The 18,605-nt window shown below is 43.6% G+C and overlaps 1 protein-coding gene across 11 annotated transcripts in view; it reads left to right on the top strand.

Annotated features, from left to right (window-relative positions):
- The window catches only part of SUSD1 (sushi domain containing 1), a 285,236-nt gene that overhangs the window by 4,753 nt on the left and 261,878 nt on the right, over positions 1-18,605 (top strand). For all 11 annotated transcript variants that reach the window (XR_006210619.1, XR_006210620.1, XR_006210618.1 and 8 more), the window contains exons 2-3: positions 8,779-8,892; positions 11,544-11,699. Coding sequence is in view for 8 of the 11 variants with exons in the window: in XM_042964612.1 (XP_042820546.1) it covers positions 8,779-8,892; positions 11,544-11,699 (270 nt within the window). In the remaining 3 variants the exon portion in view is untranslated. The remainder of the gene's footprint in view (positions 1-8,778; positions 8,893-11,543; positions 11,700-18,605) is intronic.

Raw genomic sequence — 18,605 nt, 5'->3', positions numbered from 1 at the left:
GGAAGAGAAATGTATGGTGGTCCACATTGTCCTGCAAGGATCGCTTTGCCCGAGAGGAGAGTGCACTCTGTCTTGGGGGATTTTAAAGCAGAGGCTATGGTTTTGTTTTGTTTTGTTTTGTTTTTTTGGGGATGTGGAAAGGAGAGAATTTGAGGTTTCTCAAGTTCCATTCATTTCAGGAATTTGATGCAGTCCTTTAAGAGCAATGCAATTTTGGGGTGCCTGGGTGGCTCAGTCAGTTATTCCTCCGACTTTGGCTCAGGTCATGATTTCTTGGTTCATGAGTCCAAGCCCCACATAAGGCTCTCTGCTGACAGTGCAGAGCCTGCTTTGGATTCTTTCTCCCCTTCTATCTCTGCCCTTCCCCTGATTTCTCTCTCCTCTCCCTCTCAATAAATAAAATAAACTTAGGGGTGCCTGGGTGGCTCAGTCGGCTAAGTGTCCCAACTTTGGCTCAGGTCATGATCCCACTGTTTGTGAGTTCAAACCCCACATCAGGCTCTGTGCTGACAGCTCAGAGCCTGGAGCCTGCTTCAGATTCTCTCTGCCCCTCTCTCTGCTCCCTCAGTGTCTTTCACTCTCAAAAATAAACATTAAAAAAAAAAAAAGAAAGGAAGGAAGAAAAAGAGCAGTTTTACATAATGTGGAAGACTTGGGAATGCTCTTCCAGAGTTTTAGCTGGATGTTTTAGTTTTAAGCTTGTTTGTTTCCTCAGGTCATTTGCAGTGTTTCCACATATGGCCACAAGTATATCCTGAGAGACAGGATCTCATGAAGCTTGTGCAGTGGATTTGTTTGGTATGACTGTGAATAGCTGGGGATTAGATTAAGATTTAAATGGAAGCACTCCATTTGGATTTTAAACTACCTTCTTCCCTTGGCAGTGGACACAATCTCTTCATTGTGTTGTCAGAGCCCATGTGCTGTTATTTCATTTAAATCGTTGCTTGCATATCGAAATACAGAGCAAGGGCGCCTAGGTGGCTCTGTTGGTTAAGTGTTAGACTCTTGATTTTGGCTCACGTCATGATCTCACGGTTTGAGAGTACAAGCCCTATGTTGGGCTCTATGCTAATAGCATGGAACCTGCTTGGGATTCTCTCTCTCTCAAAATAAATAAACTTAAAAAAAAGAAAGAAATACAGAGCGAGAATGTCTTGCTCAGGCTGCCACCCTCCATTCCATCCTGAGGTTTGGTCTACTTGGTGCTTAGAGGAGAGGAGGGGGTGGTGAGCAGGACTGAAAGGGTAAGGATGCTGAACACTTCCAAGGTCTGAGTCAGGTGTTACCCAGAAGGCCGGAAGGATGTGGAGAAGACAGAGGGGGTGATTATGTAAATTAAGGTATTATGGATCCTAGAATATCAACCCCATGAATAGGTAGGCATCCGTCCACACAAAGATACTGCTTTGGGTTTTTGCACAAGTGCAGTTTTCCATCACCCTTTTCATTAGTATAATTGGGAGTTGGCTAGCTGTCACTATTTTCATTTATTCATTAACGGAATTGTTGAGTGGTGGTTATAATAGCATCTAACATATTCTAATTGCTTTATGTCTATTAACTCATTTATTCTTTATTCCTCACAACAGCCATATGAGGTGGGCTTTTATTATTCTCACATTCAGAATTATAGGAAACTGAGGCACAGAGACCTCTCAAGGATTACACAGTCAGCAAGTGGCATAATGTCTCTTCCCCCTGCTCTTAACCACCTGCCAAATAGCAGGCACTGCATCTTGCATGACCTGTTTCTAACAATAATTGCAACATCAACGGAAAGAGGCATAAATATTCATGTAAATTAGCCCTTTGTTTAGTGCTTTAGAGTTCGTACAGCATTTATATGTTTCATTTAATCCTCGTGACACAGTTCCATCTCACAGATTAAAACTGGAGGACTGACAGTTTAACTTGCCTGAGATCACCTAACCAGGGAGCAAGAGAGAAGTCCTCCAGTTTAGGTGGAGACACCAAAAGCTGTCTCGTTCTCTCACTGTTGAATGTGATTTTAGCTGGCTTAGTTGATAAGGAGTGCTGAAGGGAAGTGAATCTAGGTCGTCCTTGCTGGGGGCACAATAATAGTAACAAAAAGGGCTTAGCCTTTTTGTCTGTCTAGACCTTAGAGTCCCCATTGTCTCTGCCGGTAATTCTAGGTATCCCTAGGGTGGGGGATGGGGGTCCCTCACCTCCGTAGGAGTGCCCTTGGTTACTGCATGGCGGCCACCTCTTCATGACAGAATTAAGTCATCCTTGGTATGGATGTGAAGCTGCCTCCCTACACCTCCCCCCCCCCCTTCCCCTCATGCAAAGGCATGGTAGTCTTTCTGTTGGCCTGGAGAATTCCCATTCTTTGGAAATATCTCTGTCACCTTGTCCAGCTATGCTGTGCATCAGTTTAGACTGATGAAAGATCAGTGGTGAAAGATCTTCAGTGTTGCCTTTTCTTTCCCCAGGATTCTGACCCAAGTCCATGAGGTTGAACCAGACTTGCAGTGCTGTTAGTGTGGTGGACCACACTAGGAGCTCCACCCAGGAGCTTCTGGAAATGCAGATTCTCAGGCCCCACCCCGTACCTACTGAATGAGAATGTCTGGGGATTCTGGTGTTCCCCGCCTCCCCACCTCCCACCTGGGGATTCTGTTTTAACAAGCTCTCCCAGGTCGGGTGACCAGCTGTCTTGGTTTGCACCTTAATGAGGTGTTTTCTGGGTCATAGGATTTGTAGTATTAAAATCGGGATGAAGGGGTCACTCCACCTCTATGTGATTCTTAACTGAGCTACAGGCTGGTGAACAGTGGAACTGTTGTGTGCTCAGATGTGGCCCTCCCCGCACTGTCTTTTCTCCCTGCCCTTGGATTAGAGTTGTGCTTCCTGCCCCTTTCTTTAGGATAAGTTGTTTTCCGCCGCCCCCCAAGAGGCTACTTAGTTCCTCAAGCAATTAGAACTCAGAAGCTGCTGTGTAAGGCCCTACAGACTAGGTTAATTATGGCTGAATAACAAGATTTAGCTGAAGTCCTTCTTCCTCTGGAAGCTGCTTTCCCTTCTGCAGGTAGTCTGAGAAGCCTTTGGTAGCCTCGTGTACATCTTGTCTTTTTTTTTTTTTTTTTTTCCTTTTTTTTGAGACACAGAGAGACAGAGCCTGAGCAGGGGAGGGGCAGAGAGAGAGGGAGACACAGAATCGGAAGCAGGCTCCAGGCTCTGAGCTGTCAGCACAGAGCCCGATGCGGGGCTCGAACTCACAAACTGAGATCATGACCTGAACCAAAGTTGGATGCTTAATCGACTGAGCCAGCCAGGTGCCTCTACATGTTGTCTTCTTTGCTGGTATGGGGAACAGACATTTATTGAACCAAACATGCCAAGTACTGTCCTTTTGGGGTTATACTTTGCTAAATTATTCCTAGTGGGTCATTAAGATAGGTACCCTAATGATGGGGTTTTGGGGTGGTCGGGGTTCGGAGTCGACGGCCAAGAAAGAATTCTTGAAGACATCTTTGGTGCAAAAAGGTGATTTTATTAAACTACGGGGACAGGATATGTGGGCAGAAAGAGCTGCACTGGGGTTGTGAAGAGTGACTATATACCTTCAGGTTAGGAAGAGGTTAGGGACAGCATAAGTCTCTAAGGTATTTTGGAAACAGGGTTTCCAGGACCTTGAGGGGCTAACTGTTGTTAGGAAAACGTCATTTAGTATTGCTTAGTAAAACCTCAGTCATGAGACACTTGAGATACATATCAGGGGCCACATATTTGGAGTATAATTGCCAACAAATACTTGGGGGTTAAAGATAAAGGACGTTTGCAAAGGAATTTTTATGTGTTTAAGGAGACTCAGGATCCTGGGGAGGGGGGGCAGTCAGGATAATGTTAAGCCAAGGTTCTCTTTTGCCCCTAGCAAAGTGTCATCATTGAGGCAGCTGAGCTCCTACAGGGAGGTCACTCTGCCTGTTTCAAGGACTTGTCATTGGGCTGTAGGCAGTAAGGGAATTTAATTTTTCATTTGCCTTTGTTTCCCACATTACCATGGCAAGCACTTAAACTCCCTTACATCTTGATGAGGCTGATATTAGGGTTCCAGGAACGTAAACTGAAGGAGACTCCTGGCCTGCAGGATTGTGATCTTTTTCAGTCAACCATTTGTTTTCTTTCCTTTGTTGTTGGCCAGCCAGGAGTGTCTGAGGAATATCACACATCCCACCTAGGGGATGGGGGATGGGATGCTGTTAGTTTATACTTTGCCCTCAGCTTGCCTTATGTTCCCTCATCACTAAGGGTGAAGTCTCAGATGTTAGGGAGGGGGCAAGGACTTTGGAGCCCACTTAAACTCTTCTGCTCAAAATGTGGTTCCCCTGGGAGCTTGTGAGACCTGCAAACTATAGAGCCCCCCCCCCAGACAAGCTGAATCAGAGCCTGCAGTTTAACATTGTCTGTCCCCAGGTGATTTGAATGCTCTTTAAAATTTGAAAAGCCCAAAGCCCTTGTTTTACAGAAGAAAAAACTGAGATCCAGAGAGGTTCAATGATTTGTTAAAGGTCATACAATGAATCAGACTCAGCTAGATTTAGGATTCAATTTGGAGTCTCAGGTCCAGTGCTTCCTTCCCCCTGCCCCCCCACCCCCCCACCCCTATCTGACTGCCTTCTTGTAAGGCCTTATTTTGTCTGGTTCTGTTTATTGAATGAACTTGAACTTAATTCAATTTATTTAAAAAACTTTACATTCTGTCCTTCACTAATTCAGACTGGACTTCCTTTAATTTATCTGAGTGGGTGGCACTACTTTATTTCTTAATTTTTTTGTGTGTGTTTATTAGATTCAATCAAGGATTGAATGAAATAATCCTTTTCTATCTGATACAAGTTTCTGGAACTGGATGTATAAAAATGCTTCCATGTTTATAAAGACAAATATTCCATATAAGAAAACAACTCAGACATTTTGTCATTTTGTTGTTGGTTTCATTAATATGGTATTTATTTCTGTTATTGCACAATACATATACAGAAGAATGTTCATCATTATATGGTTGATCACAGTGGATTTGTGGACTTGACCAGGATCCATTTTTTCAAAAGTATTTCCAGAATTTTGGTTGCGTGTGGTTATGAATTGACAGTGTCCTACAGCACTGTTTAAAAATGTTATATGTTAAAATGGTTACATATATTTACCTGATGGACATTTAGGTATGGGGATGCATTCTCACTTCAGCTCTGCCTGTTGCCCCTATAATCCGGAGCCTCTCTGGTCCATTTCTCCAGGTTGTACAACTCTGTTTTATTCCAGGGTTAGCGAGGGCAACTGGGTATCCCATACTCCTTATCCGTATTTACGCCTAGTTCCTTCACTTTGAGCCTGTCCCTTACTCCTCCCTTCTAAAGTGCTCAGTGGCCCCAATTCCTGAGCCTTTTGGGGTCAGCTCTTAGTTCCTCTTCTCAGGACATTCCCGTACGTCCATCTCTTCCATCTTATGAAATATTGTTGACATCCTCATTTGCCATCATCTTGTCTGCCAAAGTTTATGCCTTTCTGGTCCTAGATGTCATTCGGGGGGCAGGGGGGGTGGCTTTGAGAATGTATTAAATCTGCAGTGTTCAATTGGAAAGTCATTTGTAATAGAAAAACCTTTTAAAAAAATGTTTATTTTAAAACGAGAGAGAGAGAGAGAGAGAGAATGAGTGAGAGAAGGGCAGAGCAGGGGGACAGAGGATCCAAAGCAGGCTCTGCGCTGCCAGCAGTGAGCCTGGCGTGGGTCTTGAACTCATGAACTACAAGGTCATGACCTGAGCCAAGGTCGGATGCCCAACTTACTGAGCCACCCAGGTACCCCTGTAATAAAAAAACTTTTATGTGTATTTTCTTACAAGCTCTTTTTTATTCCTAATGTTGTGTGTTTGCATATGCTTTTTTCCTCTCCCCAATTTCACTGAGTTATGACTACCAGTCTTTATGATGCACTGACTTTGGGGAAAGGTTTTTTTTTTTTTTTTTTTTTTATCCCAATGAATTTGAATATAGTTTTTTTCTTTCTTTTTTAAAAGATCTTATTTTTCAGTAATCTCTAAACCCATTGTGGGGCTTGAACCCACAACTCTGAGATCAAGAGTTGCATGTTCCACTGACTAAGCCAGCCAGGCGCCCCTGATTTCTTCTTTACTAATTCCTCACCCTCTCCCCAGATAAACCTCTATTTTCTTTTAGGAATTTATTTTCCCCCTGAATTTCTTGCATTAAAATTCTAAGGTGTGTGTGTGTGTGTGTGTGTGTGTGTGTGTGTGTGTGTGTGTGTGTGTTTCCTGGCTGGCTGCTTTCTTTCTCTCTTTGAAAGTACCAAACCATGAAAAACCCAAAAGTTTCTGCAGTAAATACCTTCTTATATCTAGTATTAAACATTCAATTTTGCTATCCTCTTAGTCCTGAGAATTTTTTAAGAGACTGTTCTGCAGTTCCCAAGTAGGTTTTTTAGGGGGGACACTCATCTTTTGTTTTATTTTGTAGTCTTATCACATGGTTACATGGTAGTCAGACAGAATGTCCTCTACAATCTCTGCCTTTTTTTGCACCTTGTTGCATTTTTTTGTAATGGTCTGGGATATAACACATTTTGTAAATATTCCGTGGTTAATTTCATATCCCTTAGTGATAAGCAGTGGTTTGTCTCATTTCTGTGTTATATTTGTTTTAAAAGAAAAAGCAGGCATGGTTAATGAGCAGTACAGATCTTCCTGAATTTATGATTGGATTACATCCTAACTTGAAAATCTCCTAAGTCAAAAATGCATTTCATACTCCTAACCTATCAAACATTGTAGCTTAGCCATGCCTACCGTAAACTCGCCCAAAACAAGTTTGCGTACAGTTGGGCAAAATCACTTAACTATTTTATACTGAAATGTTGAATATCTCATGTAATTTATTGAATACCATACTGAAAATGATAAACAGCATGGCCGTGTGGGTGCAGAATGGTTCCTGAGCATATGGGTTGTTTACCTTTCTGAGTGCTCGGCTGACTGGGAGCCACAGCTGGCTGTCACTGCCCAACATCATGACAGAGGGTCACTGCGTATCACTGGCCTGGGGAAAGATAAAAATTCAAAGTGTGTTTTCTACTGAATGTGTATCACTTTTGCTCCATTGTAAAGCTGAAAAGTTGTAAGGTGAACCATCGTAAGTCAGGGATTGTCTGTCCTTGGAAATCTCCCTGTCTCAGTTGCTTAGAGCAACCTGAGGGCTAAGTCTTTATTAGCTGGGTGGTAATGGGGCCAAGGCTAAGGTGGAATTTCATGCTCAAAGACTGTCCTCATTAGGCCACTCCTGAAATTACAGACACTCTGAGGACAACGTGATATCCCACATAGCCTCAGGTAGAAATTCTTGATCTTGGGGCATATATGGATCACGGTCTGGTAGATTTGTGTGCGTGTGTGTGTGTGTGTGTGTGTGTGTGTGTGTGTGTGTTAGCCTCACACATTTTTGCTGCCTATGTGAGTAATTGGGATCTGGTCATCTGGCTGGGACCTGGCTATTATCTCAATGGCACTTTTTTTCTAAGTTTATTTATTTTGAGAGAGAGAGCAAGAGTGAGGGAGGGGCAGAGAGAGAGGTGAGGAGAGATAGGATCCCAAACAGGGTCTGCACTGACAGCACGGAGCCACACGTGGGGCTCGAACTCACGAACTGTGAGATCATGACCTGAGCCAAAATCAAGAGTTTGACTCTTAACCGACTGAACCACCCAGGTGCCCCTCAATGACATTTTAGACACATTCATTTTTTTCCCTAAAAGAAAAAATGATAGGGTGATAGATGAGTTCTTCTGCCTTCCACTTGCTCTTTGAGTTGTAGCAAGTAGGATTACAGGTTCCTTTATCCATTTGGTCAATAAAAGTATATTGAATGTTTTTATACTGTGCCATGATGATATGTGGGCAAATGACATAATCCCTGTCCTTGAGGAGAAGCTCATTAATAAAATGCAGCTGGGAAGACAGAGCTGGAACAGTGTATAATAACAAATTTACATGGTGGATGTGGGAATTTACAAGGGTTAGTGGAGCACAGAGGAAGATACATTTAATTTTCCCCAAGAATGGAGGAATGGGGAAGACCCCAGGGAGAATGTGATGTTTAAGGGGTGTCTTGAAACAGGAATGGGTGCAAGCTGGAGAGAGAAGGTGGGATAGGCATTCTAGTTGAAGGGCAAACTGTGACTACAGCATGAAGTAGGACAGTGGCTAACATGGGTGGGAAAAAGGGGTCGTTGGCCTCCTGCCTAGAGAATACTGTGTGTGGTTTGGGTTTGGAAACAGTGAGGCTTGGAGGGATTAGCTTAGAGTCGGACTGTTAAGAGCTTTGATTGCCAGGTAGAGATATTTGCACTTTACTCTGTGGTCAGTGAGTAGCTGTTTTGTTGCAGGTTTTTAAGGATGGGATCAGATCTATCTTTTATAATTTTGCAATTCAAATTTTGGTTTTTCATTGTAAATGTCTACTACCCAAAATAGGACTGAAGTTTTCTTTTCCTGGGGCACCTGGGTGGCTCAGTCGGATAAACGTCCGACTTCTGCTCAGGTCATGATCTCACTGCTCAGGTCATGATCTCACGGCTCATGGGTTCGAGCCTCATGTGGGTCTCTGACAGCCCAGAGCCTGGAGTCTGCTTCGGATTCTGTGTCTCCCTCTCTCTGCCCCTCCCCCACCCATGCTCTGTCTCTGTGTCTCAAAAAAAATGTGGAAGTTTTCTTTTCCTGAAATATACATTTTATGATTCAGGTTTAGATGTCTGTGCCACTTGCCACGAACATGCTACCTGCAAGCAAACAGAAGGGATGAAGATGTGTATTTGCAAGTATGGATTTGTGGGCAATGGGAGGACTCACTGCGTTGGTAAGTTCTGAATCCCGGGTCAAGATGAAAAGTTGAATCAACTAATAAGATTCTCTAGTATTAAAGAGCTTATTACTTCCTTGTGGGGAAAACGTTGTTTTGTTCACGTGTTTTTCTTACAAGAAGTTTTGTCTGTTATAATACTCCTTTCCTTTAGTGTTTCCCCAAACCCCTTTCTTTAGCATTTCCAAGGACGTATCTTTCAATGTTAGAGGGTTGTTGAACTTGAATCTCTGGCAACTCTCTGACCTAACACAAATTTGAAATGTTTCAAGTCTTGAGTTTAACTTAACTTGAATGAATGTTGTATTCCTAAATTTCTCCTGGTTGTTTTGGTGAAAACGATGAGTATTAGTACCCTGAGGAAAAACAAAATACAATTGCCAATTGGACTTCTTGGCTAATTGGTGAAATACTGTTGCTTAGAGTCTTATGACTACCAGAATCCATCCTCCAGATTTTTTATAGTTGTAACCCTTTGGGGTCTTGGGTGTCTTAAAGGAATACAAAGACCTTTAGTCTAGAAGTGTCTAAGATTATTTTTTGCTTCATGGTGTCCACTATGCCATGAGAGTCGGGCAATATCCAGGTTCAAGCCCAACTCAGAGAGAGGGAGAACCTCACAGCATATTTATAATAGTGAATGTTGGGAGAACACAGTTTTCTCCCAGGAACCTTATTACGTGCAGTACAAATATTGATAGTTGTGCACTGACAGTGTATACAACCTTGTTGTGATATCTTTGGGTTTTTTCTACCTAAAGAAAAATAATAATTCTGAGTTCCAAAAGTCATGTTCTACTTCAAAGATAACACGCTTTCACAGTCACACATCACTGCCCATTCCTGCAGATTGGAATGGTGTCACCTTTGACCCTCTTTCTTTAGGATTCTGTCCGGAGAATCGTGGTTGCCTTGCAGTCTGAGGCTCCTGACGCATTTCCCCCACCCCTCTCCTCTGGCAGATGGCTGGCAGGGGCTTGGAAATGAGGTTGGAATCCAGCATGGACAAGCTTTTTCTGTTCCTTCCCCTAATACAGTCCCCCTCCCATGTAAGCCACCCCACTCTGGATTCTTCTTTGACTTCTGAGTAGAAGCTTCTCCTAATGGGATGAAGGGGCTTTATTAATTCATGTGACACTCGCTCTCAGACACTGGACCCTGCGTATCCCAGTACTTGGCCTGCTGAGACCACACCGTAGCATGAATACGTGTCTGCCAGGCCTGCTGTAACCTGGTGTTAAGTCAGGGGACCCAAGAAATTTAGAATTCTCTACAAACCCAGTGTCCCTGCTGGGGAAATCTGCAGGGGAGATGAGTGTCAGAAACAATAGCAAAGGGCAGGAATATGCCATTTTGGGTCTGAAAGCCCGGTGCAGTGCTCATAAGCTGGGCTGGAAACTTGGCCTGGCTGTGACTTGAGGGTTCTGTTTCTCTACCGTTCTGTGCAGATTTCACCGTAGACGGTTTTGACAATGAACTGTGTTCCATGTTCAGTTACATTTCCAAAAAGATAATGCCTATAAGGAAAATGAGGGGGAAGAAAAAAAAAAGGAACACTGGATTTTGGGGAGGGTACTTTTGAGTTGGCAGGAATTGAATGCAATTGTGAGACGCGATTGAAGTGCTTTGAAGGAACCAGTGCTGTAGTGAAACACCAAATAACAATCCGAAGAAGTTGATGACCTCCCCTGCTCCCCCCAAGACAAAACAAAACTAGCTGGATAGATCAGCTCTGAAAGAATGAATAAGAAACTGGTCACAGGAGTTCTGATGGTAGAGTCCAGGGCAGAGTCAGCAAAAGTCTGGCCTGCAGGCCAAATTTGGCTGCTGCCTGTTTTTGTAAATAGAGTTTTATTAGAACACAACATTGCTCATCTGTTTACTTATTGTGGTGGCTGCTTTCGTGTTCCAAAAGCATGGAAGCAGAGACTGATGATGGGTCCTTCACCGAAAAAGTTTGTTGACCCCTGAGCTACGGAACAGAGACAGGAGGAAGGTTTACTTTCATTTTACATCCCTGTCAAATTATCAAATTAAAAATATTCAGGGCAGGCTTCTGTGGGCTCATCAAGCTCCTCTCTTTCAGCTCCTTCTCACTGGGTGACTAATATTATTCACATGGGTCATTGACGATTAGCAGGAGCTGTTATTAGCCCTGCTCCCGGATGAGGCTTAAGCACTAATTCCATTGTGTTTCCTGGTAACTCAGAAGTAACGAATTTTCCGGTTAATCACTGGATGCAAAATCGTCCTATTCTGCCTTTCATGAAAAAAGCAAGAGAATGGTTGGTGGAGCTGGAAAAATGGGATGCTGCGGACTCGTTTCCCCAGGCCTATGATAAAATCTTTTTAAATACGGAGAAGTTGAAAAAGAATCCCCTTCGCCCAGTCTTCAAAAAAGATGAATGATCAGATTAAGATGTTGGGTTTCTCTTGTGGTTTTATATACACCTCGTGCACGCTCCAAGGGGCCCGTGCCCTATCATGTGAGAGGCCTGGTGAAAAGAAAAGAGGCTGGGGGATAGACCACTGAGACGTTGTCAATGCAGTAGCAACTCCTGAGTCTGTAGCACAGCAGAACAGTCTGGGTTGTTGAACATGGTATGGATTGATAGCCCTTTCTGTGTGTTATTTCAATGTATCAACAGATAAAAATGAGTGCCAGTTTGGAGCCACTGTGGTCTGTGGAAACCACACATCTTGCCACAACACGCTCGGAGGCTTTTATTGCGTTTGCCTAGAAGGATATCGAGCCACGAATAACAACAAAACATTCATTCCCAATGATGGCACCTTTTGCACAGGTACTCAAGAAGGGGGCTGCAGGGATGGCATCCTGGTGATGGCGGGACAGTATCTGCGGTGGGGAGGAGGGAGGTGGCTTGGCTGGGACAGGGTGTGATTTAAAGGAGGAACCCTCCTTTGTTTAGAAGGTCCATGAGTGGGGTGCCTAAGTGGCTCAGTTGGTTGAACATCTGATTTTGGCTCACGTCATGATCTTGTGGTTTGTGGGTTCAGGCCCCCGTGTCGGGCTCCGTGCTGACAGCTTGGAGCCTGGAGCCAGCTTCTCATTCTATGTCTCCCTCTCTCTCTCTGCCTCTCCACCGCTCATGTTCTGTCTCGCTCTCTGTCTCAAAAATAAATAAACATTAAAAAAAAAACTAGATAGTAAAAAAAAAAAAAAAGTTCCATGAGGGAAATTTGGATGTGGACTGAGTATTAGTTAATATTAGGGAATTCTTGTTAATTTTGTTAGCTGTGATATTTGAGATATTCTTAATTTTATTATTTTTTTAATGTTTATTTTTGAGAGAGTGAGTGGGGGAGGGACAGAGAGAGACAGAGAGAGAGAGAGAGGGAGAAAATCCCAAGCAAGCTCCACGCCCCTTGCAGGGCCCGTTTCGGGGCTCAATCCCACAACTGTGAGATCATGACCTGAGCCAAAATCAAGAGTTGGACGCTTAACTGGGACTGAGCCACCCAGCCAGGCACCCCAGTTTGGGATAATATTCCTATTTTGGGAGATGCATGCTGAAATATCTAGGAACAGTATTATCTGCTGTTATTAGGATCTATAAGGAATCTTAAATGACAAAATGTAAATGTTGAATCTTGAGGGAGCGGGTCTATGGGAGTTGAGTATAGTATTCTTTTTCTTGTTCTGTGCATTTGAACGGTACTCTTAGAGATGGTATGCCATCTGCAGGTGGGGTGTTCTTGGGGTGACGCTGGCACTCACCACTGTGCACACTGTGGGCCCCGGGGGTGGGCATTCAGATGTTGGCTTCTGGGAGATCAGAGCACAGCCCTGTTAGAGATGGGGAATGAGATGTGAGGCGTGCAACTTTTTGGATCTCAGTTTTGAAGCTTTGGGCATATGTTGGTTGAATACAGTGGGTCAGCAAAATCCTAATTTTCAATGGGCCCTCTGTTAGCCAGACTCTATTTCACAGCATGTATGACACTATAGGTCTTTGGTTTTCTAACAAAATCTATGAACAGTAAGGAAGAGGAAAGTCAGGAAAAGACTCCTGGTTCTAAGATGGTTTTGCATAGACTTAATGACTCTGCTTAAAAGCTTTGTGATATTTAAAGATTTTCAGAGAAAAGGAAGGGGGAGGAGAACATGTTTTATCTCCTTACCCACCAGGAAGCACAGATCCTGATGCTCTGATTCATTCTCCTTCTTGACCTGTACCAAGGTCAAAATCCCCCAAAGGGTAGCACATTTGATTTATTCTTGGCATCAATGAACCACATTCCCTTAGAGAAAACATTTTGGGATACATTGTTGTTTTAGGTAGCAGACCACTTGCTACATGATTGCCAGAGTGCAATGCTGCGAAATTAAATTAGATACATTAAAAAAATATATCAATTTTTTTTTTAAAAAACCTTACAAGGTGATGATGTTATGTTCAGCTTATTCAATACACATTTCTCATGCACGGCCTGTGTGCCATGGCTGTGCCAGCGGGAGGTGATGGCAGACCATTAATTTCATTAGAAAGTGTTAGTTGTAGGTAAGCAAAGGTTACTTTCTGGAATCTGGAATCCACTGGGGCTCTTATCTTGAAAGCAGGGAAGGGATCAGGGAACTTTCTGGAGGACATGATACTGGAAATTGTGCTTTCAAGGCTGTGGGAGTTTGCCAGGAAAAACTTTTATAACTGTGTAGAAGACTATAGTTCCCAAGGATGCATTTGACTTTAAAACAATAAGAAGAAGGAAAGAAGAAGAAGAAGAAAGAAATATTTTATGCAGGGGCCAAGTAGATGTCAGCCTAATAAGAACCAGTCTTTCTGGAACAAAATCCTAATCTAGGCTCTGCTTCTATTCTACTTCTTGTAATTATTTAGTGATCTTTCTTTTTTTTTTTTTTTTTTTTAAATGAGATAGGGGTGCCTGGGTGGCTCGGTCAGTTAAGCGTCCGACTTCAGGTCATGATCTCACGGTCCATGAGTTCGAGCCCTGTGTCAGTCTCTGTGCTGACAGCTCAGAGCCTGGAGCCTGTTTCAGATTCTGTGTCTCCCTCTCTCTCTGCCCCTCCCCTGTTCATGCTCTGTCTCTCTCTGTCTCAAAAATAAACGTTAAAAAATTTTTTTAAAAAATGAGATATAATTCACATACCATCAAATTCACCCTTTTGAAGTATACAGTTCAGTGGTTTTTCGTATATTCACAAAGTTGTGCGATTATCACCACTATCTAATTTTAGAATATGTCCATCATCTCAAAAGAAGCCCCATATCCATTGGCAGTCATTTTTATGACCTTTCCTTTTGAAGTCTCCAGTTACGACTTTGTAAAAGCTGGTGGATGACTTTTGTCAATGATACTGAGTTTGTATCAGAAGCAGTTGCCACTTAAAAAGGGGGGAGGGGCGCCCCTGAGTGGCTCAGTCAGTTGAGCATCTGACTCTTGATTTCGGCTCAGGTCTTGATCTCATGGTTCATGAGTTCGAGCCCTTATATCTGGGCTCTGTGCTGACAGTGCAGAGCCTGCTTGGGATTCTCTCTCTCTCCTCTCTCTCTGCCCCCTCTCCTGCTCATTCTCTCTCTCAAAATAAATAAACATTAAAAAAAAAAAGAGTCACAGTTGCCACAGAAATGTCAGTGGACTTTATCTGGGGCAGAGGCTTAGCCAGTTTTGGGGGCATCAGCAGTTATCTGGTGTTTGTCTGGAATCACAGGATATGGATCCTAATTCCTGAATTCTGAGAACTCCTGTGACCCGGTGTTTATTGTACTTTGCAGAGGTTAAGCCAATTTTAGGAGCTGGTTGCAGGTAGGCCTCTTTGGATGTCACCAGCGAGAGGTGAGGAATGAGTTGTAGGGGTTCTAGTTACAGAGAACCTGCAGATGTTTTGGTCCCCAGGGCCGCCCCCAAAAAACTTCTGGGGAACATGGAAACTTTGCAGGGGAAGAGGCTGTGTGGCACCTCCAGTGGGAGGGTGGTTTGGCTCGGGTGACCTGACAGTAAGTCCAGAGAAATGAAATTGATGAGGGAATATGCGGGCACTGTCATGTCCCTGCCAGCACAACTCCAGAGAGGCAGGGCCCTATCAGGGCTGCTGCAAACTGCAAACTGTCTTCCCTGAACCTTTGAATTGCCCACATCTTGGGAATCCATCTTGACTCTGATGGCAGCCACAGCCTTCTTTCTTGTCAGCTCATTTCCCACAGTATCATGGGACTGATACCATTTCTTCTGGAGAAATGCGATAGCATTTCAGCCTTGACTGCGAAATGGGGAAAAGGGAAGGGGGAAAAAAAAAACCTAGAGGGAGTGAATGCCTTGCTATTCCAGCAGTTCCTGGAACCTTCTGCTCAAAGCCTGTTTCACGTAGGTCTGCCTATGGTAAAGTAAACCCCTTCATTCTAAGAGGTAAATCCCTACCCCCGCCAGGACAAGTCTTTTGGTTTCTCTCCCAGGTCAGGAGCCTATTTTCTGTGTGAGCCTTTGCCCACAAGCTTCTCAGCTGCCCTGTTGTTTCAGGTCCTGGAGCCGCCTGCTGTGGCCTCAGGCACAAATGCGTAGTCCCGCGAGACTCTGCTGGCTCTATGTGGGGTATTGCTCAATAAGCTTGCAGCTGTCCTGAGGTTTCTCCTGGTGCTGTCTCCAAATGGGATTTTGCTCCCCAAATACTTTTTATGTGTTTAAAAAAATTTTTTTTTAATGTTTTTATTTGAGAGAGAGCGAGAGAGAGACAGAGGGCGCATGAGCAGGGGGAGGGGCACAGCGAGAAAGGGACACAGAATCTGAAGCAGGCTCCAGGCTCTGAGCTGTCAGCACAGAGCCCGACGAGGAGCTTGAACTCACAAGCCATGAGATCATGACATGAGCTGGAAGTCAGAAGGAGGCTCAACCGACTAAGCCACCCAGGTGCCCCTCCCCAAATCCTAATCCTTTGTTTTAGCTTGGTTTCATTACTAAAGTATTATGTTTCACTACTCTGAAAGAAGGAAGAAGCAAGAAAAGATAAACCTAAGGAAAAGTGCACCGGGGGACTATTGCTGCCCACTTCCCAGAGCGCTGCTCATAACCGTTGGCTCCTTGCCTGCCTTCCCTGTGGAATCCCCCTGACTCCTGCTGAGGTCTCCTAGTAGTGGTAGGTGATAGCTTCAGGCCCCTGCTCCTAGGAAGGAGAGAGAGAGGCAAAAGGTTCTGAATCAAAAGATAATTAAACCAAAGCTCCATTCCTTAAATGCTAGAGGCCTTGACTAAGGCACCATGTTTTCTCTTTGGGAGTGAGGGGGCATACCTGAGCTCCCCCCACAGCTGAGCATCCCCCTCACTTCACTCTTGCCTCTTGCTCGCTCAAGCCCCAGAATATGGGTATCCCATGTCCTTTCCCAAGGCCCTGTTGAATGTAGTAAAATATGCACACATGGTTCTTTTTTGCTCCACTCGTTTAAAGTTTTTGGGAGGAGTAATTGGGACAGGAGCTTTGGAGCATCTATAAAGTAGGTTTTCCTAAGCAAACTATTGATATTGGCAAGATTGTGAAGGAAATGGGTAGCCCTTTGAGTTCAGGCTGTTTGTTCATGATCAGTGCCTCTCTGAGCATGATGTTGGAAATGGTTCTTCATTTATTCAGCTATTACATTAACAAAAGTTGTGTCAAGAAGGATGGAGCTGTTACCCTAGGATGGAACTCTGGAAGAGAGTAGAGGTGAATTTAGTTTTGATTGTAGTGATTGTTTCTCCTAAAACAAGACAGAGCAGGGGCAACTTGCTGGCTCAGTTAGTTGAGCGTCCAACTCTTGATTTTGGCTCAGGTCATGATCCCAGGGTCATGGGATCAAGCCCCATGTTGGGCTCTATGCTGGCCATGGAGCCTGCTTAAGATTCATTCTCTCTCTCTCTCTCTCTCTCTCTCTCTCTCTCTCTCTTTCTCCCCCTCTCTCTGTCCCTCTCCCCTGCTCATACTCTCTAAAATTAAAAAAAAAAAAAAAAAAGGATAAGCCAGTATGTTTTTCCCCATAAGAAGGAATATAGCTTTAATAAAAAGAGGAATATAGTTTTGTTTTTTTCCATTTATTAAAAAAATCACATATTCATGTAGAATAGTCAAGCAGTTATATAAAAACATAAAGGAGAAAGAAAAAAGTCATCTAATATTAACTCAGAGGCAACAGCTCTTTTTTTCCATTAAAATTTTTTTTCAAGTTTATTTATTTTGAGAGAGAGGGGAAAATGCATGCACAAGTAGGGGGAATCGCAGGGAGAGAGGAGAGAAAGAGAATCCCAAGCAGTCTCTGCACCGTCAAGTGCAAAGCCCGAGGTGGGCCTCGAACTCACAAACCGCGAGATCATGACCTGAGCCAAAATCAAGAGTCAGATGCTTAACCAATTGAGTCACCCAGGCACCCTTAATAATCTTGGTTTTACATGAGTATTTGTATCTCTCTAAACATGGTTTCTTAAGATGTAGGCTTTGAGCTGAACTTCACATTTGAGGAGGGAAAATGGCAGGAAGAAAACAATTACTTTCCAGAATGTGGGGAAGTAAATTTTGTCTTACCTTCATGGAGTTGGAAGGAACTAGTTGTTAGTTGTTGATATGGAGAAAAGCAGGCTGTGAGAGCATTTCATGAATGTGAAAGTTCTTCAGTGCATTTTTCCTCATGGAGTTCATTCTAAGTCTTCAGATTTTAAAGGCTTCTGCAGGCAAAGGCTTTGTGTGGTTTTGTTGTTTTTTTTTTTTTTAATTTTTGAGAGAGAGAGAGAGAGAAAGAGAGAGAGAAAGAGAACGAGCACGGGAAGAGCAGAGAGAGAGGGAGACACAGAATCCGAAGCAGACTCCAGGCTTCAAGCTATTAGCACAGAGCCCAATGCAGGGCTCAAACTCACGCACTGTGAAATCATGACCTGAGCCAAAGTTGGATGCTTAAGCGACTGAGCCACCCAGGTGCCCCAGAGCTTGTGTTTAATGGGGGATTCACAGACTTGCCTCTCTGGCACTCTTGCCAAAGCTAAACTCTTGCCTCTATGACACTCCTTTTCTACCTAAGGGCCCTCCAGATGGATCTTTTGATTCTGTTCTAGAGCATTCAAATCTAGTGGAACAAGCCATGTGGCCACTCCTCAGACCGCAGCCAAGAAACCCATGAGAGTGTGTATATGTGTGTGTGAGCATTGCTCATGGTCACATTCAGGGTTTGGTGAGGGTTCTGACGGGGTGGCTTATGCTCCAGGGAGAACTGAGTCAGTAGAAAGGCAAGGCCCATTCATACATTAGCTCACACGTACTGAGGAACTAATTAGCTTCATTTTACAAAAGTGTTTAGAAAGGTTAAGGAACAGACCTTAGTCCATCTAGTAAGTAGCAAAATCAGTTCTCAAACCTGAGTCTGACTTTCGAACACAGGCTATTGGTTGAAAGGATTAAATATAGAATGCCAGGGCTCTAGGACCAGGTCAGTTTGTCCTGCTTAGTTTTGCTACTTTCTGGCAAGGAATTGTCCTGGCTGTGGATGAAGTTAAATAATCCTGTATATACAATGGGACAAGGAAAAATTTCCTCCCTTGATTAGTTAAGTACGTTGATAAGGTTGCTTACTTGCTCAGAATGTTTTTTCTTCACAAGCAAACATGGTATAACCTTGGAGGCCCATGGAATCCACCACATGGAGAAATTATTCTTTATTTTATTTTTATTTATTTTTTTAATATGAAATTTATTGTCAAATTGGTTTCCATATAAC

This window comes from Panthera tigris, chromosome D4, assembly GCF_018350195.1.
Source record: "Panthera tigris isolate Pti1 chromosome D4, P.tigris_Pti1_mat1.1, whole genome shotgun sequence".
Classification (NCBI taxonomy): Eukaryota; Metazoa; Chordata; class Mammalia; order Carnivora; family Felidae; genus Panthera; species Panthera tigris.
The sequence above is the reverse complement of the archived record's forward strand: the minus strand, read 5'-3'. Positions and strand labels throughout refer to the sequence as shown.